The sequence below is a fragment of the Dipodomys ordii genome, unplaced genomic scaffold (assembly GCF_000151885.1).
Source record: "Dipodomys ordii isolate 6190 unplaced genomic scaffold, Dord_2.0 Scaffold78, whole genome shotgun sequence".
Classification (NCBI taxonomy): Eukaryota; Metazoa; Chordata; class Mammalia; order Rodentia; family Heteromyidae; genus Dipodomys; species Dipodomys ordii.
This window is the reverse complement of record NW_012267294.1, coordinates 2,163,663-2,189,235: the sequence shown is the minus strand read 5'-3', so window position 1 is coordinate 2,189,235 and position 25,573 is coordinate 2,163,663. Positions and strand designations below refer to the sequence as shown.

Genomic DNA, 25,573 nt, shown 5'->3' with positions numbered 1-25,573 from the left:
TGGTACATCTCATTGTTGCAATGATTTCACAGTTTCCCTTTTTAAACAATTTGTTTTTTCCCTTTCCCACCACAAATTATACCTACATCAAATACAGTGAAAATAGGGGTTATACTGCGGAGAAGGGACATACAAAGCAACAAAGAAATCATCTTATAAATATGTAAGAAACAATTGCATGAAAAGAAAAAAACAAAAAACATTTGAATACTTATCTTGGGGTTCATTCCCCTAACATCAACTTATCTGACCTTTTCTGCTTGAATCAGACATATACTAGTAATTGCAAATAATGGAAACCATGGGATTTATGATTCTTTGGACCTAGCTTACTTCACTTCATATAATTTTGTCCAAGTCTTTCCATCTATTAACTAATGGGGACATATCATTCTTTCTGATGGAGGCATAGAATTTCATTGTGCATATATACCACATTTTCTTTTTTTTCTTTCTTTTTTCTGTTTATTTCTTTTTTTACTTTTTATTTTATTTTTTATTGTGAAAATACTGTACAGAGATGTTTTAATTACATGGGCAAGATAATGAGTACATTTCTTATCAAGCATTGTAGCCCCCTCCTTTGTTTACCCTTCTCATCCCTTCCCATCCGCTTCTACTCCCACCCAATCCTCCCCGCTCCCCCCACCACTCCGCACCAAAGTTGTAAAATTCATTTTCTACATAACGACTTGTACATCTCATTGTTGCAATGGGTCCACCTGTATCCTTATTTAAATGATTTGTTTTTCCCCTTCCCCTCCACAAATTATACCGATACCAAATACAGTGAAAGCAGGGGTTATACTGTGGGGGAGGGACATACAAAGCAACAAAGAAATATTCTTATAAATGTGTTAGAAACAATCGCATGAAAGAAAAAAGAACATTTGAATACATATCTTAGAGTTCATTTCCCTAACATCACCTTATCTGACCTTTTCTGCTTGACTCAGCCATATATTAGATATTGCAAATAAGGGAAACCATGGGACCTATGTTTCTTTGGGTCTGGCTTACTTCACTTAATATAATTTTTTCCAAGTCTTTCCATTTCCTAACACATGGGGCAATGTCATTCTTTCTGATGGAGGCGTAGAATTTCATTGTGTATATATATCACATTTTCTTGATCCATCCATCTACTGAGGGGCATTTGGGTTGGTTCCATATCTTAGCTATGGTAAATAATGCTGCAATGAAGATAGTTGTGCTGGAAGATTTAGTATGGTCTTCTTTATGATCATTTGGGTAAATGCCCAAAAGTGGGATTGCTGGTTCATAGGGGAGCTCTATGTGGTGTCTTTTGAGGAACCTCCATACTGCTTTCCAAAGTGGTTGAACAAGTTTACACTCCCTCCAACAAAATAGTAAGGTTTCCTTCTGTCCACATCCCCTCCAGCATCTGTTGTTATTAGAGTTCTTGATTCTAGCCATTCTAACTGGGTGAGGTGTTATCTCAATATAGTTTTGATTTGCATTTCTTTTATGGCTAGGGAGGTTGAGCATTTCTTCATGTCTCTATTGGCCATCCTTCTTTCCTCTTCAGAGAAGTTTCTTCTTGATTCCTTAGCCCATTTATTTATAGGGCAGTTGCTTCTTTGATGATTTGTTGTTGGGGGACTTAAGTTTTTGAGTTCCAGGTATATTTTAGATATGAGACCCTTGTCTGTGTATGGCTAGTGAAGATCTTCTCCCAATCCGTGGGCTTTCTATTGATATTGCTAGCCATGTCCTCTGCCAAGCAGAAGCTCTGAAATTTCATGTAATGCCATTTCTTCAACCTTTCTTTGATTTGTTGTGTTTCTGGGTCTCTTTTAAGAAAATTTCAGCCTGCACCAAGGAGACCTAGTGTTTCTCCTATTCTGTCTTATAATGTTTTCAGAGTGTCAGTTTTGACTCTGAGGTTTTTGATCCATTTGGAGTTGATTCTGGTACAGGGTGATATATAAGGATCTAACTTTAGTTTTCTACAAATGATTAACCAAGTTTGCCAGCACCATTTACTGAAGAGGATGTTGTTCTTCCATTCTAAATTTTTATCTTCCTTTTCGAAGATAGATGGCTGTAGGTCTGTGGGTTCATTTCTGGGTTTTCAATTCTATTCCATTGGTCATGTTATACTCTATTTTAGTTCATCCTTATTTTACTCTACTAATATCTTGTTCATGTAACCATCATGGTATTTCCATTCTTATGCTGCCATAGTGGTATGCTCTCTATTTATACCAGCATATTATAAGATTTTTGAGATCCTCAGGGTTACTCTGGAACACCTTTCATCTTCCAATTTATGTTCTTCTTTTTTTCCACTGTAATAAAACATTTGCATTAATCTAGATAATTAACAGACGACTAGAAAGGCAAAATGTTTTTAGCCTTCTTTGTGATTGGAGATTTAGTTTTTATCAAACAGATTGTGAGCAGAGTTATTATGTAATGATGAATCATCTAAGAGATGACCTTGAAAAAGAGTTAGACTAGCTTTCCCCTTACTGATAGGATGGTACCTATGACAGTGATATATTTTGGCCAGGAGTTGTTATGTTTAAAATTGAAGGGATGAGTGGGGTTGGGAGACATGGAGAACAATGAAGGAGGGGTGATATTTCTCAAGATGCATTGTCCTCACAACTGACATGTTGAATTGAAACCCCTTTGTATTGTAACTAAAAGATAAAAATGTATTAAAAATAAATTAATTTTGTAAAAAGAGCTTAACACACATTCTATAAGTGAGATTGTACTTACTCCTGGGGTTGCCACTAGATCTGTATTCTATTAATCTTTTATTCTTTCTTCTACTTCTTTTTTTTTGGGGGGTGCAGGTTAACTTGGTATCAAAATCCACTGTGATGGCCCCCATTTGTCTAGTGGAAAAATGAGAAAGAGCAGCTGATGGTGAACCCCGAAGCAGTCAAAGCTCTTGAAGCAATTACACAACCTGTGGTGGTGGTGGCCATTGTAGGAATGTATCGTATAGGAAAATCCTACGTGATGAACCGCCTGGCAGGACACAAACAAGGTGAGTGTTTTCTAGGACAGGAGCCATTTGCTGGGATCATTGATAATGCAAGGTAATCATGCTTGTTGTACTATCAAGAAGAATCTGACTCCTGCTAAGGGAAAAACTTGCAATCTTTATTAAGATTGACATGAAAGCTTATTATTTTAAATCCACACTCATAAGATCTCACCCTACTCCTGTAAAAAACAGGAATTTTCCTTATTGTGTTTAGTGACCTTAAAGAATAGTATTCTGATGCAATCTAACCTTACAATCTTACGTACTCAGTTCCTGTGATTATTTCCTTCCTCCCACTGACATAATTTTATTAAGGCTGTAGAATCAATGCAAATGTCACACTGTATGCTTTGTTTATAAAAGTGAAATGAAGGAAGATTGTGAGATATAAAGAAAGCTGTAAAAATTTCATTTTCTAGAAAAAAGGATGCTTTATAATTTTTACTAATATTGTGAGTCTATAATTACAAACTAAAGGCCTTATAAATAAGGTACAAAAATTGTTTCCCATACTGTCATTTGTATTCCTTATTTTGTTAAATGCAGGTGATTTTCATTTCATTTTAATTTATTCTTTTTTTTTTACTAATAATACTGGTTTTATTATTGTAATTGTCATAGAACTTATGGTGTAGTATTAGTATGTATAATGAATATTATAGTAGTATAAATAATATATAGTATATATACTATATAGTATATGTGCTATAAATACTATTTTATATAGTATATATTTTATATGCAATAATTATATATACTGTATTAGATATATACTATATAGTATTATACTATACTAATATGTATAGTTTTTTTATAAACGTATTTTTTCATTGTGAAATACAATTACATGGGCAAGATAATGAGTACATTTCTTATCAAGCATCGTAACCTCTTCCTTTGTTTCCCCTTGCCATCCCTTTGCATCCTCCCCCCCATACCCCCCACGAAAGTTGTAAAGTTCATTTTCCACATAACGAATTGTACTTCTCATTGTTGCAATGAGTCCTCTTGTATCCCTGTTTTAACAATTTGTTTTTTTCCCTTCCCCTCCACATGCACCAACATCACATATAATGAAAGCAGGGGTTATACCTTGAGGGAGGGACATACAAAGCAACAAAGACATAATCTTATAAATATGTTAGTAACAATCGCATGGAAAGATCTCTCCCCCTGCTTTTTTTTTTTTTGTCAGTCGTGGGGCTTGAGCTCTAGGCCTGGGAGCTGTCCCTGAGCAATTCAGCTCAAGGCTCATGCTCTACCACTTGAGCCATAGCGCCCCTTCTAGTTTTCTGGTGGATTTTTAAAATTATTATTGTGATTAAGTGATTACATAATTTCCCAAATTTCACAGTATTGTGGGATAGTGATGCTTATTTAAAGTCACAAATTCATTCTACCTTTCCTGGAGCAAATTGTCTATCATACTCTATAACATATAATGGCGTACACATATACACCATACCTGTGATCAACAGCATGGAGTTATTTAGTAGTGGTTCCACCAGATTAGTGGAAGTTCTTTGTTTCTTAAGTCCTGTTAATTTTGTTCTATCACCTAACATTTTGGATTTAGCATCCACTTATCGGGAGACCATGTTCCATTTGTCTCTTTGCTCTTGGCTTACCTCGTTCAACATGATTTCTGCTAGCTCCATGCATTTCCCTGCAAATGCCATTATTGTGAACAATGCTGCAATAAACATGGAGGTGCATGTGTCCTTGTATACTGGTTCCTGTTTTTCAGGGTAGAAGCCTAGAAGTGGTATGACTGGGTCATAAGGGAGGTCATTCTTCAGTTTTCTGAGGACCCTCTAGATTGCTTTCCAAAGTGGTTGTGTAAGTGTACATTCCCACCAGCAGTGTAATAGGGTTCCTCTTTCTCTGCATCCCCTCCAGCATTTGTGGTTGGCTGACTTGTGGATGTGGAAAATTCTGACTGGGGTAAGGTGATATCTCAGGGTTGTCTTTATTTGCTTTTCCTTCATAACCAGGGATGGTGAACATTGCCTCATGTGTTTCTTTGCCATTTTTATCTCTTCATCTGAGAAGTCTCTCTTTAGTTCTCTTGCCCATTTAGTAATTGGTTTGTTAGGTTTGGGAGGGATTAGTTTCTTGACTTCTCTGTATATACTGATATATTGCTGGTAAATATTTATTCCTAATTAGTTGGTTGTCTTTCTAGCTTGGTTGCGATAGCTTTAGCTGTGCAGAAGCTTTTTATTTTAAGCTTTTTATTTTATTTATTGTACAGTCTCTCTCCAATTTGTTTTGACCCTGAGACTCTGTTCAGGAAGTTCCTTCCTGTGCCTATAAGTTCAAGTGTATTTCCTACTCTATCCTGCAGTAGTTTCAGAGATTCAGGTTTAATGTTAAGGTCTTTAATCCATTTTGAGTTGATGTTGGTGCATGGTGATAGGCTGGGGTACACTATTAGTCTTTTAGTTGTCTTTATTCCTTAGAATTTTTTTGGCTATTCTAGGTCATTTGTTGTTCCATATGAATTTTTGGACTGTTTTCTGCATTTCAGAGATGTACGTCATTGGGATTTTAATAGGAATTGCATTGAATTTTTATATTAATTTTGGCAGTTTTGCCATTTTCACTATATGAAGACTGCCTATCCAAGAGCATGGGAGGTCTTTCCTTTTCCTAGTGTCTTCTGCAATTTCTTTCTTTGACTTTTTATAGTTTTCATTAAATAGTTCTGTTACACCTTTGGTTAGGTTAATTCCTAAATATTTTATTTTGGGAGAGGTTATTGTGAGTGGGGTTGCTCCCTTTATTTCCCTTTCTACTTGTACATTGTCAGTGTACAGGAAGGCAACTGATTTTTGTGGGTTTATTTTGTATCCTGCTATTTTGCCGAAGTGATTTATGATTTCCAAGAGTTTGGGGATGGAGTTTTTGGGATTACGAATGTATAGTATCATGTCATCTGCAAAAAGGGATAGGTTAACTTCTTTTTTCCCTATGTAGATCCCTTTAATGTCTTTTTCTTGCCTTATTGCCCTGGCTAAGGGTTCCAGGACTATATTGAAGAGGTGTGGAGACAGTGGGCATCCTTGCCTTGTTCCTGATTTTAAGAGAATTGGTTGTAGCTTTTCCCCATTAAGTATGATATTGGCTATTGGTCTTTCATAAATGGCTTTCATTGTTTTAAGATTGTTCCTTCTATTCCTAATTCTCTAGAGCTTTTAGCATGAACGAATGTTGAATTTTATCAAAGGCCTTTTCTGCATCTGTGGAGATAATCATGTGATTCTTGACCTTGGCTCTGTTGATGTGTTGGATTACATTTATTGACTTACGTATGTTAAACAATCCCTGTGTCTCTGGGATGAAGCCTACCTGGTCATCGTGTATGATTTTTTTTATGTGCTTCTGGATTCTGCTAGCTAGAATCTTGTTAAGGATCCTTGCATCTGTGTTCCTCAAGGAAATTGGCCTGCAATTCTCTTTTTTGGTTGGGTCTTTGGTTTGGGGATGAGTATGATATTGGCTTTGTAGAATGAGTTTGGGATAGCTCCCTCCTTCTCTGTTTCTCTGAAGAACTTGAGGTGTATGGGTATTGTTCTTCTTTAAAGGTGTTATAGAATTATGCTGTGAATCAGTCTGGTCCTGAACTTTTTTTTTGTTGGAAATCTTCTGATTGCTTCCTGTATCTCGTTGTAGGATATTCACTTATTTAATTGATTTGCTTCTTCTTTGCTTGTATTTCTCTAAAAATGCACCCATTTCTGCCAGGTTTTCTTCCTTTAGAGAGTATAACTTTATTAATTAATTTTGGCTATGGTTCTCCGATTCCCTAATTCATTAATCTCTGCTCTTAGTTTGGTTATCTGGCCCTGTCTCGTAACTTTAGGTTCCATTTTTTCATGATTTTCTAGCTGTTTTAATTGCAACATGAGATTATTTACTTGGTCTTTCTCTATTTTCTTGATGTGGGCACTGAGGGCAATAAATTTGCCCCTCAGGACTGCTTTTGCTGTGTCCCAAAGTTTCTTTGTGAGGTGTTTTCATTTTCATTGAGTTGTAGGAAATTTTTTATTTCTTCTTTGATCTCTTCCATTACCCAGGTATTGCTAAGAAGGGTGCTGTTCTATTTCCATGTATTAGAGTGATTTCTGCGGTATGCTTTGTTATGGAGAACTAGCTTGATTCTACTGTGGTCAGATAGGATACAGGGGATTATGTCAATCCCCTTGTACTTGCTTACATTCCTTGCATGAACTATGATGTGGTCTATTTTGGAGAAAGTTCCATGAGCTGCTGAGAAGAATGTGTACTGTGTTGTTTTAGGGTGAAATACTCGGTAGCTGTGAGTTTGTTAATCTTGAAGTATGGCCTCACTTAATTCGGTAGCTTCTTTGCCAATCCTCTGGTTAGTAGACTTGTCCTTTGGTGAGAGTGTGGTGTTAAATCTCCTAGTATTATCATATTGGGATTGGGATCTATTTTATTCTGTAAGTTTGAGAGTATTTGCTTAACATATTTGGGTGCACCAATGTTTGGGGCATATAAGTTGATGGTGGTAATATCCTCCTCTTGGGTTGTTCCCTTTATTAATATGTAGTGTCTGTCCTTGTCTATTTGTATTGATTTTAATGAAAAGTTTATTTTGTTAGATATCAGGATAGCTACAGCTGCTTTCTTACTGGGGGCATTTGATTGGTAGATCCTTTTCCACCCCTTCACTCTGAGTTTGTTTGTGTGTTTGACTGAGAAGTGGGTCTCCTGAATGCAAGAGATGGATGAGTCATGTTTTCTGATCCAACCTGCAGTTCATTTTCTTTTGATTGGCGAATTAAGCCCATTAATATTAAGAGATAGTACAGAGAGATGCATTGTGGTCCCTGTCATTCTCTGTTTTCCTCAGTTTTTCTTCTTTCCTTTCCTTCTGTGCTTGTTCAGTTAGACTTCTAGTAATTCCAGTCTGGGTGCAGGTCCCAGTTCTTGGTTGCTTTCTTCAGGTTGTGTTCCCCCTCTTAGTATTCTTTGTAATGCTGGCTAAATGTTTATGTATTCATTTAGTTTTTCTTTGCTATTAAAATGTTTCAGTTCTCCATTGAATGTAAATGCTAGCTTTGCCAGGTATATCAATCTGGGTTGGCAGTCATTGGCTCTCAGGGCTTGTATGGTACTTTCCTAGGCCTTTCTTGCATTTAGTGTTTGTGTGGAGAGATCAGCAGTGATTCTAATTTTTTCCCATTGTAGTATAGTTCCTTCTTCATTTTTGCTGCATGCAAGATTGTTTCCTTATAGTTCAGATCTATCATTGTTACTATAATGTGTCTAGAAGTGTTTCTCCTGGGATCTTGCTTGTTAGGTGTTCTATATGCTTCTGTTATGTAGGTAAGATGTTCTTTTTTGAGATGGGGAAAATTTTCACGGATTATCTTGTTGAATAGGTGTTGCACTCCCTTGCTTTGATATTCCTCACCTTCATCCACTCCAATTATACGAAGGTTAAATTTCGTGACACCATGTACTTGCTCTTGAATTTCCCTTTAGCATAATTTAAGTGATTTTCCCATATCTGTCATTTTTTGGTCCAGTTGGTGTATTCTGTCTTCTGTATCTGACACTGTACATTCCATTTCATTCACTCTGTTAACTGTGGCTTCCATTGTGATTTGTATGGAGGAAATGTACTCATTTATGGATTCGATGTTGGTTCTCAAAATACTGATCTCACCTCTTAGTGACCTGTGGGCTGCCTCTATTTTTGCATGTACCTCGTGTTTCATATCCTGCATCTCTTTTGATATTTCGACCCTGTGTCCTTTCAATTTCTGGTCTATTTCTGGCTTTATTTCTTGAGTCATTGCATCCAGCATCTCTTGGATGTAGCTTCTGTCTTCCATTCCTGCTTTACTCCCCCTGGGGTTCTCCCCTGGGTGGTTGCTGGGTATTGTGGATAGCTTGCTACCCTGGGTGTTGATAAACCTTGTAATTTTTCTCTGTGATTTTCACATGGGGATTCAGGGATATTGGAGACTAATCTGAAATTTTGTTTTGGTCAATAGGTGTCTATCTTTGTTTGGTTGCTGTTTCTGTATTGGTAGAGAGAGTCTGTACCTGATCTTTTTCTGTTGGGGGCCAACCTCTAGCTGCTGGTCTGACCCACATAGGGTTCTCAGCTCTCTACTGTAGATTACTGGCCGTTACCGACTTTGGAAGGGTTGAGCAGCCTAGACTGCACCTGTTTGCTCCTACAGGTGCTCTTGGCAAGATCGGATGTGCTGGATGCACTCTCCCAGATGCTAGAGTCTGCTATGGGCTCCTGATGGGGTTTTTTGGCTGGTTGTGGGCTTGAACTCTGGGTTGGGCGCTGTCCCTCAGCTCTTCAGCTCAAGGCTGGCACCCTACCATTTGAGCCACAGCGCCACTTCTGGCCCTTTCTGCTTATGTGGTGCTGAGGAATCAGATCCAGGGCCTCATGCACCCAAGACAAGCACTCTACTGCTGAGCCACATTACCAGCCTGAGCCCCTGCCTACTATCAGGTGCTGGTGGCCTGTGTTCTCCAATTCCCAGCCTAGAATATATGGGTCAAATTCCAGTGGGGTTCAGGCTTCTTTTGTCCTGAGCCCCCGGGTCTTTTGTTGTCACAGGCATGCTTTACAGGGTGGTGCTGTTCCCTGTTTCTCTCCCCTCTGCTGAGGCATAAGTTCAGCTTCTGACTTCAGTTGGGAGGAGTTGGTTGTGTTGCTCAGGCGCCGGATCCCCAGGCCTGGTCCCGGCCCCCCTAATTTATTTTTTTTTTCATTTTTCTTATCTTCAAGTCATTCTACAAAGACATTGCCATTAAAAAATACCAGTTTATGAATGGAGTGCATCTTGATCAGTGTGGGTGATTTTCTTAAATAAGGTCATTTTATTTGGTCCTTGATTTCTAGAAAATCTGTCCCTAGTTCTATTTTTCCTCTGCTTATGAAGGCTCCCTTCTTTATATTTTACATTATCTCTATTAGCTCATTATCTTATAATATCTCATAATATTAGATTCTCAGAACTTAAAACACACCCATATATTTTTTTCCCTTTGGTTACAGGTTTCCCTGTCGGCAGAACAGTGTGGTCTCAAACAAAAGGCATCTGGATGTCGTGTGTGACTCACCCAACGAAACCAAATTTCACCTTGGTCCTTCTGGACACTGAGGGTCTGGGTGATGTGGAGAAGGTAAATCAAAATTGGAGAGGATTCTCCTTTGGTTGTGTTTTTTAACTTACCATGTATCACCTTAATTAAACATCCACTGCTTACTTCAGTTCCCTAAACTACAAATCCAGTTATGAATTGAGGCTAAATTGTTGCTTTGCATTACTCTGATAAACCCTAATATTTTGTTGTATTAATATTCTTTAAAAAACTTTCTTTTTTCTGACTCTGTTTTTTGGAAGTGGGTCACTAGGTCTAGCCCATTCTTTCTTTTTTTTTTTTTTTTTTATTACTCTTCGGCATCAAAGTCAGGGTTTTGTGCATCCTAGACAGTGTTCTACAATTGTGCTACAACCTCAACCTATTATAGATATCTTAATGTGAGATGGTAGTGATATTAAACTCTACCTGTGACACAGGTAGCATTTACATCTTCTGTAAAGAAGGGTTTTCCTCTACTCTGTCAGCTGCTCATTTATGCAGTCATATCAGTATAAAAGAAATTCTATTTATACATTGATTTACGCTTTTCTGCAAGGTATTGGGGATTGAACAAAGAAGAGCCTTGCATACATACTAGTTATAGGCTTACCACTGAGCTGGACTCTGGTCCCTATACCTTGTTTTTGCTTTGTTCCATCTTTGGATATTGAGAGTTCTTTCAGTTTGTTGTCTTTATTATGGTGAAATTTTATTTGCAGCTGAAAGTATGATACAATGTAGTAAATATTCACTTAAGATGTCAATTCTATGTCCCTATCCTATATTCTGTAGATCCATCAGTAAAAGGGAAAGACCTAATTCAAGAGCCAACACACATTTTGTATAACCAGTACAGGTGCTATAGATGTCCAAAAGTGGCCATATAATTTAGGTATATGGGTCCTAGGGGTATGGACTCACTTATGAAGCCAAGAGGAGTTTGAATCTAATATCATAGTATAAATTGCTTTTTGTCTAGAATTACTCACTTCCTCTGTAACTTGATGGGAATTGAGTAGTACATAGTTCTATTTTTCTATACTTCATGATCCATCTCATCCTGAATCTTGATTCTGGCTCTATCTTTCAGCCCTTTACACATGCTCACTGCTTCGGCCAAATGATATGATTATGTGATACATATGTATGGCTTATACTTTATAATATTTCTCATGTGTCTACTATTAGTTTTACCATGTGTATGATCTTTTAATCTCTACTTCTTTCAGCTGTTTAAATAAATGAAGCACATTGAAACAACAGGTATTATCCCAGTGAGACACTCACATGTGTAAAGCATTTTTCCAACTTATTAAAATGGTCAATTTTCTCTCACATAATAAAATTTAATGTATTATTGGCAGAGATGATCATCTTGTATACATATGCACATATGTTGCATTTATTTATATACAGTATATATGATGTTTTTTTAAAAAAATATTGTGGTCTCCTGTATATAGTTGCTGTAGAAACTATTTTATGCACATTGACAATACCTTCACTCGAAGGAAACCAAGACCTGAGGAAAATCACTGTTAATGATGAAGAGGAAGTAAAAACTTAGGTTTTTTGTTTTTTTTTTTGTTGGTCTGTCATGGTGCTTGAACTCTGGGCCTGGGTGCTGTCTCTGAGCTCTTCAGCTCAGGGCGAGCACTCTACCACTTGAGCCACAATGCCACTTCCAGCTTTTTCTGCTGATGTGGTGCTGAGAAATTGAACCCAGTGACGCTTTCATGCAAGGCAAGCACTCTACTACTGAGCCACCTTCCTAGCCCCAAAACTTAGGATATGTTTTTCAATTTTGGCCTTCTTTGTATTCTCTATTTCAACTGTAGTCCTAAATGAACTATAAATGAAAGAATGACACAAGTAAACTTCACTGTCCCTTGCTCTCATGTGTTCTCTAGGGTAATCCTAAGAATGATTCATGGATCTTTGCCTTGTCCATTCTACTCAGCAGCACCTTTGTCTACAACAGTATGGAAACCATCAACCAGCAAGCACTGGAGCAGGTGTAGTATCCTTCCTGGGAAAGAATAGTCATGCTGTATTGAGTTTAGGAAAATGATAACCCTGTTTCTTTTTTTATTTTTATTTTATAGCTCTTCTTTTATTACTTTGTTAATTCTTTGTTTTTAATTGTAAAGATACTGTACAGAGGGTGAGCAAGTTAATGAATACATTTCCTATTAATCATTGTTGCCTCCTCCATTGTTCCCCCTACCACTGCTTCCCTCACAACTACACTCCCCCTATCCCTCCACCTAAATTGTAAAGTTCATTTTTCAACGTAGTGTCTTCTACATCTCATTGTTACAATGGGTCAACCTGTATCCTTACTGAAGCATTTTGGTTGTTCCCTTCCCCTCCCCAAATTAGAGAAATGTATATACAAGATGCAGGGCATCGGAATCAAATACAATGAAAACAAGGGTTATACTGTGGGGGGGAAATGTATAAAGAAACCAAAAAAATCACATAGTATATTATAAATACGTTAAAAACAATAGCAAGAAAGAAAAAATATATTTTTATCTCTATCTTGGGGTTCATTTTGCTTACCATCATCTTTTATGGTCATATGTACATAGTGTTTGACGTTTTCTGCTTGTCCTAGACATATGCTATTTGATGCAGATAAGGGAAACCATGGGACCTATGTTTCTTTGGGCCTGGCTTACTTCACTTCATATAATTTTTACCAAGTCTTTCCATCTCCTAATAAATGGGGCAATGTCATTCTTTCTGAGGGGAGGCATAAAATTCATAATTCATATATATATATATGTATGTATATATATATATCGCATTTTCTTGATCCATTCATCTACTGAGGGGCATCTGGTTTGGTTCCATATCTTAGCTATGGTAAATAATGCTGCAATAAACAGTTGTGCTGGTATCCTTAATATGGCCTTGATTGTGATCTTTTGGGTAAATGCCCAAAAGTGGGATTGCTGGGTCATAGGGAGCTCTATGTGTAGTCTTTTGAGGAACTTCCATGCTGCTTTCCAAAGTGCTAACCCTGTTTCTTTAAGTAACTCGGTTTTCCTGGTTGAGGAAGGGTACATTACACAAAATGGAATATTATCAATGGATTTGTAGGTGAGATCTGAAACTTGTTTATGATGTATTGTACTTTTCATTCCTTAGCTAAGATCTCAGCTATGTAACTGAACTAAGAGAGATAACCAGGGCAAAGTCCACTAAGAAATCTGATGAAATGGATGACTGTGATGAATTTGTGAGTTTCTTTCCAGACTTTGTCTGGGCTGTTCGGGATTTCATTCTGGAGCTGAAGTTAAATGGCCAGTCCATCACAGAGGATGAATATCTAGAGAATACCTTAAAGTTTATTCCAGGTATCAGAGGGAGGCCCCCGGGCAGGGGCGGGGGGCAGGGAAGGTTCAGTCACCATTGGGTGTGTATGCTATAATATGATACACTGATTATTGAAAGGCGACTGGTTTTTTAAAAAATGTAATGACTCTATTTCTACTTTTTTTTTTTTGGTCGGTCGTGGGGCTTGAACTCTAGGCCTGGGCACTGTCCCTCAGCTCTTCAGCTCAAGGCGAGTGCTCTACCACTTGAGCTACAGCGCCACTTCCGGTTTTCTGGTGGTTTATTGGAGATAGGAGTCTCACGGTCTCCTGCCCGGCCTGGCTTTGAACCGTGATCCTCAGATCTCAGCCTCCTGAGTAGCTAGGATTACAGGCGTGAGCCACCAGTGCCCGGCTTCTATTTCTACTTTATAGTCCTCTAGTATTGTATATGAAAAGAATTCTCATATCTAAAGAAGTTAAATGTATTTCAAGAGAGCATTTAATGAAACGGTACATGTAAGCAAATGTTTTAGAGAATTGTGTCAGTTCTCATGGATTATATGTCATAACAACTTGAAGTTTAAAAATAAACACCAACAATTCTAATATGTTGTACCTGAACATTTAAAATATGTTGTTCTAATGAAATATTTTGTCTACAGAATCATATAGAAATAAAATATTCAGAAAGTATGTTTTAGAAGATGTTTTGGTTTTTCATCTGAACTATTTGTAAACCCACAGAGACTTCTATGCTTGTTATAGAGTTATTATTTGAAAATCTTCAAGTAGAATATAAAATCACTAACAAGGGCATAAATACTGGATCAAATTATTTAAGCCCACTTTACACCATGAAGAATTATCCCTCAGGCTGGCAAGGTGGCTCAGTGGTAGAGCACTTGCCTTGCATGCATGAGGCCCTGGGTTTGATTCCTCAGCACCACATAAGCAGAAAAAAAAGCGGGAAGTGGTGCTGTGGCTCAAGTGGTAGAGCACTAACCTTGAGCTGAAGAGCTGAGGGACAGCACCCAGGCCCAGAGACCACCACTGGACCCCCCCCCCCAAAAGAAAAATTGTCCCTATCATAATCCATCCTATGATATTGAAAAGTCCATACATTAAGTTTTAATTTTTTTGTTTGTTTTTTTGTCAGTTGTAAGGCTTGAACTCTGGCCTTGGGCATTGTTCCGGAGCTCTTCAGCTCAAGGCGAGCGCTCTACCATTTGAGCCACAGCTTTACTTCCTATTAAGTTTTTTTAAGTAAGTGCTTAATGTAATAAAAATTTAAATTTTTTAGCATAGAATTATATTTAATAAAATGGGTCAATTTTTAAATCATAGTTATTTTCTACATTATATTTTACTAGTATCTAGCTCATTGACATTCCTCAATGGAAGAATATCATGCAGTGAAGACTTAAGAAAAGCCCTGATATTTCTTTTGTCAATCTTGTATTTACCTTCCCTGTAATATGACTCTCTTCTTTGTCAGCTTTATATTTAATGAATTAAATATTTCACACTTTTTCAATGTACCATATTATCAAAGTGGGGTGTTTTAGGCATTTCAAAAGATTATCAATATTTTTAATATTATTTTATCCAGTCTTTCCACATTTATGGATTAATTCTTATGCAGCAAGTGTTTACATTGTCTCTGTAAAGCCTCATTCCGTAATTTAGAGAATTAAGAGATCTCCACTGTAGGGTCCAGAGGAAGATGGCAGAGGATAAGCTGGAAGTTAAACAAGCTCTCGAATAGAAACCAGTTTTAGTATTCCAGTGAACAGTCCTACGCTAAAGATCTCCACTCTATATCTAAGTTAACTTTACTCTTCAAAATTTTCAGTGAACCTTGTCCATGTAATTTTAACCCCTCTGTATGGTATTTTCACAGTAAAAATAAAAATTAAAAAAATTCAGTGAAAGTAGTCTTTAATCAATTTGTGGGAGGTTCTTATATGTGTGTGTGAGTGTGTGTGTGTGTGTGTGTGTATGTTTGTAACAGTTGGATATTATGTATCTTCTTTGCAACATTTTTCCAGTAGCATCTTATCCTTTGCTAGTATAATTTTAAGCCTTACATTTCATTTCTGACAGTGATACAGTAGAATCAGAAAATTGCTTCAAACCATTTTGCTTCACTAGTCACCCAATAAACATTTGTTAAATTCTTAACTCATGAGACTTTCACCAGAACTAGGAAGGTTAATCAATTTCCCCCATTTGTGGACAGATAGATGCCTAACCTTCAATTACTTGTTGTCTTTTGCCTCTGTGCACAAGGTCGGTTTGCAATGAAGTATCATATGATTAGGCTGAAGGAGATTTTAAGACAATGAGGTAAAATCTCTGGAAATGAAAATACTCAACCCCTTGCCTGATGGCTGCCCTTCCAACAATCCATTTTTTCCTTTTATTTGCAGGTAGGAGTTTGAAAATCCAGTATGCCAACTTGCTTAGGGAGTGTATCAGGCATTTCTTCCCAAAACGCAAATGTTTTGTCTTTGATCGATATACAAAAGAAAAAAACCTCTTAGCTTATATTGAAGGCTTGCCAGAAGACCTGCTGGATTTCACTTTCCAAGTACAATCCAAAAACTTCTGTTCCTACATCTTTGCCAATGCAAAACCCAAGACCTTAAGAGAGGGAATTATTGTCACTGGGAAACTTGAGTGTTCTTTGCTCCTGGACTTACCTCTGTACTTAATTCCCTGAAATAAAGCTTTTATTACATGTTTGCATTTAAGCATATAAAAATATTAGTTTATGCTTTCATATGATTTCATCTTTTCTAATTATTGTCTCTCTACATGAAGCTTCACCGAGATAGAATATATCTTAAGAGGCTATTCCTCTGATTATGTAAGAGCTGATTGATTCTAAAGATTAATACCTGTATTGTAGGTTAAGTAACTTGGACAAGTGTTCTGTATGTATTTAAAGTAGGTATGAAGAAAATAAGATGCCAAGTTCCTAAAGGTTCATTGGAAGTTTAAAATCAAAATTCAGTTAAATCCTAGCTACAGAAGTGGCTTTAGTAAAAGGCAAAAGATTTATAAGATCTGAAGAGAAAGCAATAACTGGGCTAAAGAGTTAAAGAGAAACTTCTCTGAAGAGGAAATAAGAATGGTCAATAGACACATGAAGAAATGCTCAACCTCTCTAGCCATAAAAGAAATACAAATCAAAACAACATTGAGATTCCACCTCACCCCAGTTAGAATGACTATAATCATGAACATTAATAACAACAGATGCTGGAGGGGATGTGGCCCTACTGCATTGTTAGTGGGAGTGTTACCTTGTTCAACCACTTTGGAAAGCAGTATGGTGTTTCCTCAGAAGACTCCACATAGAGCTCCCCTATGACCCAGCAATCCCACTATTGGGCCCTCTACCCAAATAATCACAAACAAGGCCAACCAAAGCTACCAGCACAACTATGTTTTTCACAGTATTATTCACCATAGTTAAGATTTGAAACCAACCCAGATACCCTCAGTGGATGAATGGATCAAGAAAAATGTGATATATATATATATGAATTCTATGCCTCCATCAAAAAAATAACATTTCCCCATTTGTTAGGAAATGGAAAGAATTGGAAAATATATATTAAGTGAAGTAAGTCAGGCCCAAAGAAACATAGGTCCCATGGTGTCCCTTATTTTCAACAAATAGTATATGTCTAGGACAAGCAGAAAAGGTCAAAAGATATGTACATATGACCATATAAGATGATGCTAAGGGAAATGAACCCCAAGATACGGACACAAGTGGTTTTTATCTTCCTTGCTGTTGTTTTTAATGTATTTATAATGTACCAGGTGATTTTTTTTGTTTCTTTTTATGTTCTTCCCCCATATTATAACCCCTATTTTCACTGTGTTTGATTCCGATGCCCTGAAATAAGGATACAGGTTGACCTATTGTAGCAATGAGATATACAAGATATTATATTGAACATGAACTTTACAACTTCACTGGTGGGAGCTATGAGTTGGAGTTGGTGGAGAGGAAAGGGATGAGGAGATAATAATACTTGATAGGAAATGTACTAATTACCTTACTCATGTAACTGTAAGTACTCTGGAGAGTATTTTTAGACTAATATATATATGTGTGTGTGTCTGTGTGTGTGTGTGTGTGTCTGTGTGTGTGTATGTGAGTGTGTGTGTGTGTCTGTGTCTGTGTCTGTGTCTGTGTGTGTCTGTGTGTATTAAAAAAGAAGTGGTTCTGTCATGAAATTCTTGTTAACTGTATATGCAGAATTTCATTCTTATTTAGAATTGTGTTCCAAAAGTTAGATAATTGTTTTCATTTGTAAACTTCATTCACTTTCCTTGTGTCATCTGCTCTTTTTTTTAACTTTATATTGAATTCTCTGGACAATATACTGATCATATTGGTAGTTATCATGATTTAATTGTAATGTGTGATTTAAGAGCCTGAAGAAAAATAATGAATAGGAAAAACAGTGCTACCAGAAGTAGACTTTGTCAAATAAGATAAAGAAATTTCATATCAGCTACTCAGGAATCAGTGATTGGGAAGATAATAAATTGGGGTACTGTAGGGCAAAAACTCATCAAGAAGCTACCTCAATCAGTAACTAGGCATGGTGGCTTGTGTCTGTTAACACACATATGCAGAAAGCATAAATAGGAGGCTCACAATTCATGATAGCACAGGTATATACAAAGGATGCTATCCTTAAAATAATATCAAAGCAAAAGGGGGCTAGGAATGTGGTGTAGTGGTAGAGTGCTTGGCTAGCATGCATGATTCCCTGGGCTTGATTGCTCAGCAAAACATAAACAGAAAAAGGTAGAAGTAGCACTATGGCTGAAGGGGTAGAGTGGTAACCTTGAACAAAAGAAGCTCAGGGACAGTGCCCAGACCCTGAGTTCAAGCCATGGGACTGGATAAAAAGCAAAAAGTGTTGGTAGTGTGGTTCTATTCATATAGCAGTTGCTTAGTAAGCTCAAGGCCCTGAGTTCAAGCCATGATATCACCAAAAAGTGTGCAAGTTGTTTAAAGTCTTAATGTTTTTCAGAATGCTAATTTTAGAATAAACCAGAAGTGTAGCTTAACGTTTATCCTTAAATTATTGGGCTCATCCAGGACTGGGGACTCTGGTGGAGACTTATTTCAGTGCTATAAACAGTGGAGCAGTGCCATGTTTGGAGAACGCTGTGACTACCCTGGCCCATCGTGAGAACTCAGCAGCTGTGCAGAAGGCAGCCAACCACTAAAGTAGCCAGCATATGGCTCAGCAATTGAGGCTCCCCACTGAGGACCTCCAGGAGCTGTTGGATGTGCATGCGGCCTGTGAGAGAGAAGCCATCGCAGTCTTCATGGAGTTATCATTCAAGGATGACAAGTGGGAGTTTCAAAAGGATCTAATGGTACCATGTCTGCTCCTGGTCTGCCTTTCATGACATCTTCCCCTTTTCACACAATGCTTATGTTCATCATTTTAATCCTATGGATCATTTCCTATCTGTACTTTTAAGAGCCTGGAATTTATGAGTGTGAGTATTCCTATAGGCTGATGGGTACCAGACATTTGTCTTTTATTGTTGCATAATAAATTACAATATGGTTGGCAAGTAAAAAACCCAGGCACCAGTAGCTCATACAGTAATCCTACCTACTCAGAAGACTGAGATCTGAGATCATGGTTCAAAGCGAATCTGGGTAGGAAAGCCCATGACACTTTTATCTTCAATTAAACAGCCAAAGTCTAGAAGTGGAGGTGTGACACAAATGGTGCTAGCCTTGAGCATAAAGCTCAGGAACAGAGCCCAGAGTTCAAGCCCCACGAACAGCATTAAAAAAAAGCCAAATTGCATTTATATATTTATGATATACCATTATGGACATATGACATACTATTCTGTTTATCGTAAGTATAGTGTGTGGATGTTGGATAAGCCCACAAGTGCTCTGCTCAGGGCATTCAAATGAGGTCATAACTTCAGGCTCTACAATCAAGTTGCTGTTGGGATAAAAGCACAACAAAGCACTTTTTATATGTGCCTATATGTGCATTGTGTGAATTAATGAATGTTTCCAAAAGTATGAACATATGAGAAACTTCCGTGATAATTGCATACTTTTTAATGTATGCATTTTTATCCTTGCAACCCACATCCTAAGGTAACTGTCCTTTTTGCCACGTTCCACTTGCCATTGTTTATTTTATGGCTTTATTGTTGTTCATCACTGGGCTGTTAAAAGAATTATGAGGGTACTGTGATTGAATCCCATCATTTTACAGAGAATGAGCCTGGCTCCCAGAATGTTCAGGGACTTACCAATATTACTCAGACAGTTTTTTCTGTCCCAATGTGTACTCAGGCCTTCACCTTACTTTCTCCAGGTAGATCACCATAGACTTTCTTTCTAATATCTTCTTTGTTCTGTATTCCTATGGTCTTAACAGAACACCATAAAGAGAAAGAAGGAAGATTTCATCCAGCAGAATGAAGATGCTTCTGTCAAATACTGCCAGATGGAGCTCAAGAAAATTTCCCAGTCTTTCATGGAAAGCATTTCCAATGGCACTTTCTCTATACCTGGAGGGCATAATCTCTACTTGAAAGGCAAGAAGAAGGTTGAACAGGACTACAAGCTAGTTTCCAGGACAGGGGTGAAGGTGAGGAATAAGGGGATGAATTGCAGTTAGTCAGAAAAACTCATTATTAAAGAACACAGAATCACTTGTGAGAAGAAAGTCTGCATTTTTCCTTCTATATCTAACATTATTTATTCTTAAACCTGAAACTCCCAGATAGAGTAGAATTTTTTCATGGATCAAATTATGCAATTGGTTCTTAGTCATGTTGATGAGATTTAAAAATTAAAGATACCTCTTTGGTCTATTCACAAGAAACTGACAGTCTTGCCTCAGACCAAGTAGCAAATTGAATTTAACAAGATAAGGTATGTCATGCTGGCATGGACACCAAGTAAAAATAATGATGGGATTAATATGGTAACAATATGAGTGTTAATAATGCTCACACATATTCAAAATTATATGTTATGGTTCATTTTGGGTTTTTCTTTTTGTTTGATTTAACTCAAGCTGTTTCATGTAGTTAAGGATGGTTCCAACTCATATCACTTCCATTTCAGCCTCCACAATGTTATGATTAGAAGTATGTACCACTATGTCTCAATTTCAACACCCTATTTTATATCATGAATATTCAGGCACCTGTAATTTCATCCTACTTGAACAAGTATAATTCGAATTTCAGAAATATCCTATAAATTACTACTAACATTATCCAAGTTTTGTAGCTGAGATATGTGAGGCATAGGGAAGCTAACAAGTTGCAAATACCTAGAGCCTTTAGTCAGGAAACCTGGTAGACTGTTCATAAGATAGCCATATAGAACTCTGGAGTTAGCTCACGAAAGATTTCTCCAAGAGTAGAATGAAAGTCAAGATGAATTTTAAGAAGATTCCATGTAGTTTAAAAGAAGAACACAGGTATCTTGGTAGAAGAATAGAATGTAGGGGTATTAGTTTATCAATCTATCTATCAATCTATCTATCCATCTATTTATTCATTTATTTTAGTACGGGGTTTTGAGCTTAAGATTCCTATTTGTTCAGCTCGCTTGCTTGTCTGGTGCACTCACATTTGACCCATGCTTTTAGTTTGTTTTTTTCTTGGTTATTTTGGAGATAGATCCTTGTGTATTTTTCTATCTGGGTTTGTTTCAAATGAGAATGCCTGACTAGCTATGATTTATAGGTCTGAGCCACCAGTGCCCAGACATAGGCTATACATTTTAGGTACATGTAAATCCCATTGATATCCTGGAATAGCAATGGATTTCTCTGTTTCAAAAAAAAGAGCTGGAAGTTGGGTGCTGGAGTCTCATGCCTATAATCCTAGCTATGCAGCAGGCTGAGATCTGAGGATTGCAGTTCATAGCCACCAGGAATGTCTGTGGTACTGTTGTCTCCAATTAACCACTAGAATACCGGATGTGGCATTGTGGTTCAAAATGGTATAGTGCTAGTCTTGAGCACAAAGGTCAGGAGAAGACAGGTCATTAGTTCAAGCCCCACAGTAAATAAAAAAAAAACTGGAGAGCTAGGGCAGAGGCTGCTATAAAATGTTTCTAAGCACAACAAGAGAGATTTGCTTTGCTATTATGGTTCAAGAAGGAACAGACACAGAGGAATCTTGAAGACAAGTGAAATTTTACAGGATTTAGAGGGAAATAATTTCTGCAACAACAGAATAAACTTTTGTTCTTTGACATATTCCACTTGTTTATTGGTCTCCTAGGCAAATGAGGTTCTCCAGACATTCCTGCAGTCCCAGGATGCTATAGAAAAATTGATCCTACAGTCAGACAAAGCTCTCACTGATGGAGTGAAGGCCATAGCAGGTACTGGGCAAGGTAACGCTTTCAGAAGAGGGAGTGGGTTCCTGAAAACCTTAACTGATGGACATGAAGATCTTTATGAAAGGAGCTTCCTGTTCTACACTGGAATGTACAAGATGCTAAATCTGAAAAATAATAGGTCAGGTCTACTCATAGCCAGTGTGGCAGCACATTTCCATGTCATTCTCACATGTGCCTGGGTTTGATCGCTGGAAAAATTCAGAGACAATTTCTTCCTGAGCCCAGGAGGTGAGGATTATAGCTTGATTCTTGTTGTTTTTCTTCTCTAAAACCAATGTGGAATAGCTGAGCGGGATGCAAAGGAAGCAGCTGAGAAGGAGAAGGAGGTGCTAAGACAGGAACAGAAGGAGCAGCAGCAAAAGATGGAGGCCCAAGAGAAAAGCTACAAGGAAAATATGGCCCAACTACAGGAGAAGATGGAAAGGGAAAGAGAGTTTTTTTTAATCTGATAAGAGATCAGGAAAAGAAGCTGGAACACAAGCTGAAGGTGAGTCTGGATGGGGCCTGGGATATATCACAAGGATACTTGTGAGCCTGCCTTTGCCAGCTCCTCCCACCTTCCTGAGAGAATCGCAGGGAGCTAGGAGCACATATGTTCTTACTACCCATGAATCAGGAGGAAACATTAGACAAATGTGTCAAAAACACTGTGGTGGAGTGTGGGGAAAGAGAGAGAGAGAGAGAGAGAGAGAGAGAGAGAGAGAGAGAGAAACAGACAGAGAGAGAGAGCGACATCCTTAGCTCCTAGGGTTGTTAAGGGAAAATTCTTGATATTCAGTAAGTTTTATTTTCAGGGTTTACTTTTTCATTTTGTGGATTCAAGAAGAAATGCTTAAAGAAAGATTTATAAGGGAATATGAGCATATGGATACCGAGATGCATTCACTGAGAAAGGAGTTTGAAACAATCAAAAAAAGGATGCCATGGGGTGCAACTCTTGGTGCTTTTTACATCAGTGTCAACAAAACAAAATAGACTCAGGATTTCTATTAGGAAGTAATAAAGAAGGCCATTTTTTCTGAATCTTAATTTTAAAATTGATATCATGCTATTTTTTTAAAAAGATGAAAACAAAAAGGGAACACAGGAATGGAGGGATGATGAGCAAATGTAGTTATGGTATTTAACAAACATTATATTAAAAATGAATGATGTACTTTTGGGTAGGGACCAGAGGAAAAAATAAGGGGAAAGTGAAGGAAGGGTGGATATTACCTAAGATCCATTGTACTCATAATCGGAATTGTGGAACTATAACTTCTTTGTACAACTCCTTAATAACAACAATAAATATTGAGTTTAAATATGTCAAAAACAAAAGGTACATAGGCTATTAATATCTCAATGGAAATGAAAAAAGTAATGACTATATCAGGGCCTGATGTATAAAACCTGAACTTAATATTAGTCCTATTAGTGTAACTAATAAGATGATTAGAGGACATATTGGAAGAAATACTAGCCTCTGTAACACATCAAAATTAAAGATAATAAAATATTTTAAGTAGAAAGTTTTTCATAAAAAGGTAAATGAAAAGTAATGAAATACTGTAGAATGAAAGTCAGAAAAACTCAGAACACCTCTTTAAAGTATCACTAAAAGACTTAATTTTTAGATTGATAAAATCAAAATGTAGATGATTCCTGTCAGTATGTCAATATGCTGTTATTCAAAGATGTACATAACACAAATTTTCTGGAAGAATATTTTAATGTTTACATGTCAGATGACAAATATTTCAATTCCCTAGACAGACAAAACCCAAAGTTCAGCAAAATTAAACACCAAGTTTTGTGTACTCAAAAGTGTGGGGTCAAGAGGAAGAGGGGTAGCTTAATGAAGAGAATAGAGGGAGAATGCAGTCAAGAATCCAATGTATTTCCTATAAAATTAAGAAGAGTGAGAGAAGGGCTGGGTAGAAAAAGGAGGATGAGAATGTTGGAAGGGGTGACATTGCTCAAGATATATTATGCTCAGAAACTATTCCTTTGTACAACTACTTAAACGTAATAATAAAAAATTATGAGCAAGATAACCAAGGAAATTCTAGAAAATTAAAAGATTGATCAATTAGAGAGCAAAAGCTCCAACCGTGTTTTAGAGTCCAACTTATATATATCATAGTGGCACCAGCCCCTTAACAGTTAAATAGCAGTAAAGAAAAATCTTAGACTATAAGTGCTATAGAATCATGTATCCAATAATTTTTGAATTTCACTTGGCAAAAATAAATTTTAAAAATCTCTGTATATATATGTATATATGTACACACTATTGAGAGGCTTCAAAAAAGAAATCTAGAGAGTTATGTCACAAGCTGTTAAATGCAGAAGCCTGTGCTCCATTTGAGCATTATGTGGTAGTTTGCCCCTGTGCCAAAATATATACAAAGGCATATGTTTTTTGGCAGACAACTAGGAATACCTGTCTGTCTGATACTAGTAGGGTTCTCCTGCTGTGTATGTGTTTAGTATGATACTCATTTATTACTTAGTCAAAAATAAAGATGAGAACAAAAAACAAAAATTAGCAAACATTTGTGAGATTGAAATAATCCCACTACAGGATGGACTATGAAATATGGAAAATGGTACCAGTCAGTTCAATAGAAAGAGTCTGGCTATCACAACAACGGAAGAAGCACAGGTCTGCATCTTGATCTTTCTTTCCATATGTATTCTCTATAAAGCATGGGATGATGACTACAAACGGTTTTCAAATTCCAACCCCATTTGTATACAGTTAGTGAATTAGAAAAAATTATTCACTTCAGGTCCAAATCAGAGATTTTTGGATCCCTCTCAGGTGTTTTGCTGAGGACATTGTTGAACTAAACTTGTGTCTGTTGGATATGTTATTTTTGGATTCTAGGATTTTTCACACAGTCTATTGACTTCTTTAAATAGCCCAGTTTTCATATCTAAATTGTGTCTTTTACAGAGTCTGTTCTTCTTTGTTCTCCTACTTCAAACCTTGAACTGCATGTGTGATCCTTGAACTATAGTATCACTAACCCTTTCTTTGAACTATAAAAATGATACTACACATGTCTTGCTATCTCTCCTGCTATCTCCTCATCCTATGTATTTGGTCTTGATTACCATTTATTTTTAATGGCTAGATACTATTCAGAACAAATACACTAGTCATTCTAGATAACATTTTGAGGCAAGTACTCACTGAAAAGGCAGAAAAGAACTTGACATAAGAGACAACCATAGAGAGACCCCAGGCTCTCACAGTTGAGGCACCACCAAACTGCTACAGTCATCTCTGCAAATACACCTAGCAGCCCCAGGAAGCCACACCCAAGGCTTCCAACCAGCGGCCACCTCCCAACACCTCTGCTGCAGACCAGCATGCCTCCCCCTGCTGCAGTCCACACCAGCGTGCTCCTCGAACCTCTACCTTGTCCTCCCAGTGCCAGGACTCCCCACGCCGCCACAGAGGAGACCCTTCAGCATCAGCAGAGCCGCACCTCCCTCCCCTGCCCACCTGCACCTGCCAACACCCAGACCCTCTGAATGAGAACCTGCCAATTCCATCCAACCCACCACAGCACAGGCTCTGGGTCCAGCACACCAGCAGCTACAGACCTTGTGAGTAACCCAACTGGGTCCACTCCCTGGGAG

At 37.5% G+C, this 25,573-nt stretch overlaps 1 protein-coding gene across 1 annotated transcript; it reads left to right on the top strand.

Annotated features, from left to right (window-relative positions):
• The first annotated feature begins 2,855 nt into the window (after window positions 1-2,855).
• On the top strand, window positions 2,856-25,548 carry LOC105991868 (guanylate-binding protein 4-like). The gene is given in 13 exon segments (XM_013024612.1): window positions 2,856-2,879; window positions 2,881-3,025; window positions 10,083-10,210; window positions 12,082-12,191; window positions 13,340-13,536; window positions 15,927-16,178; window positions 18,629-18,912; window positions 19,953-20,165; window positions 21,820-21,922; window positions 22,226-22,380; window positions 22,383-22,431; window positions 22,764-22,897; window positions 25,231-25,548. Coding segments are annotated over 13 exon segments (2,112 nt in total).
• Window positions 25,549-25,573: the final 25 nt, after the last annotated feature.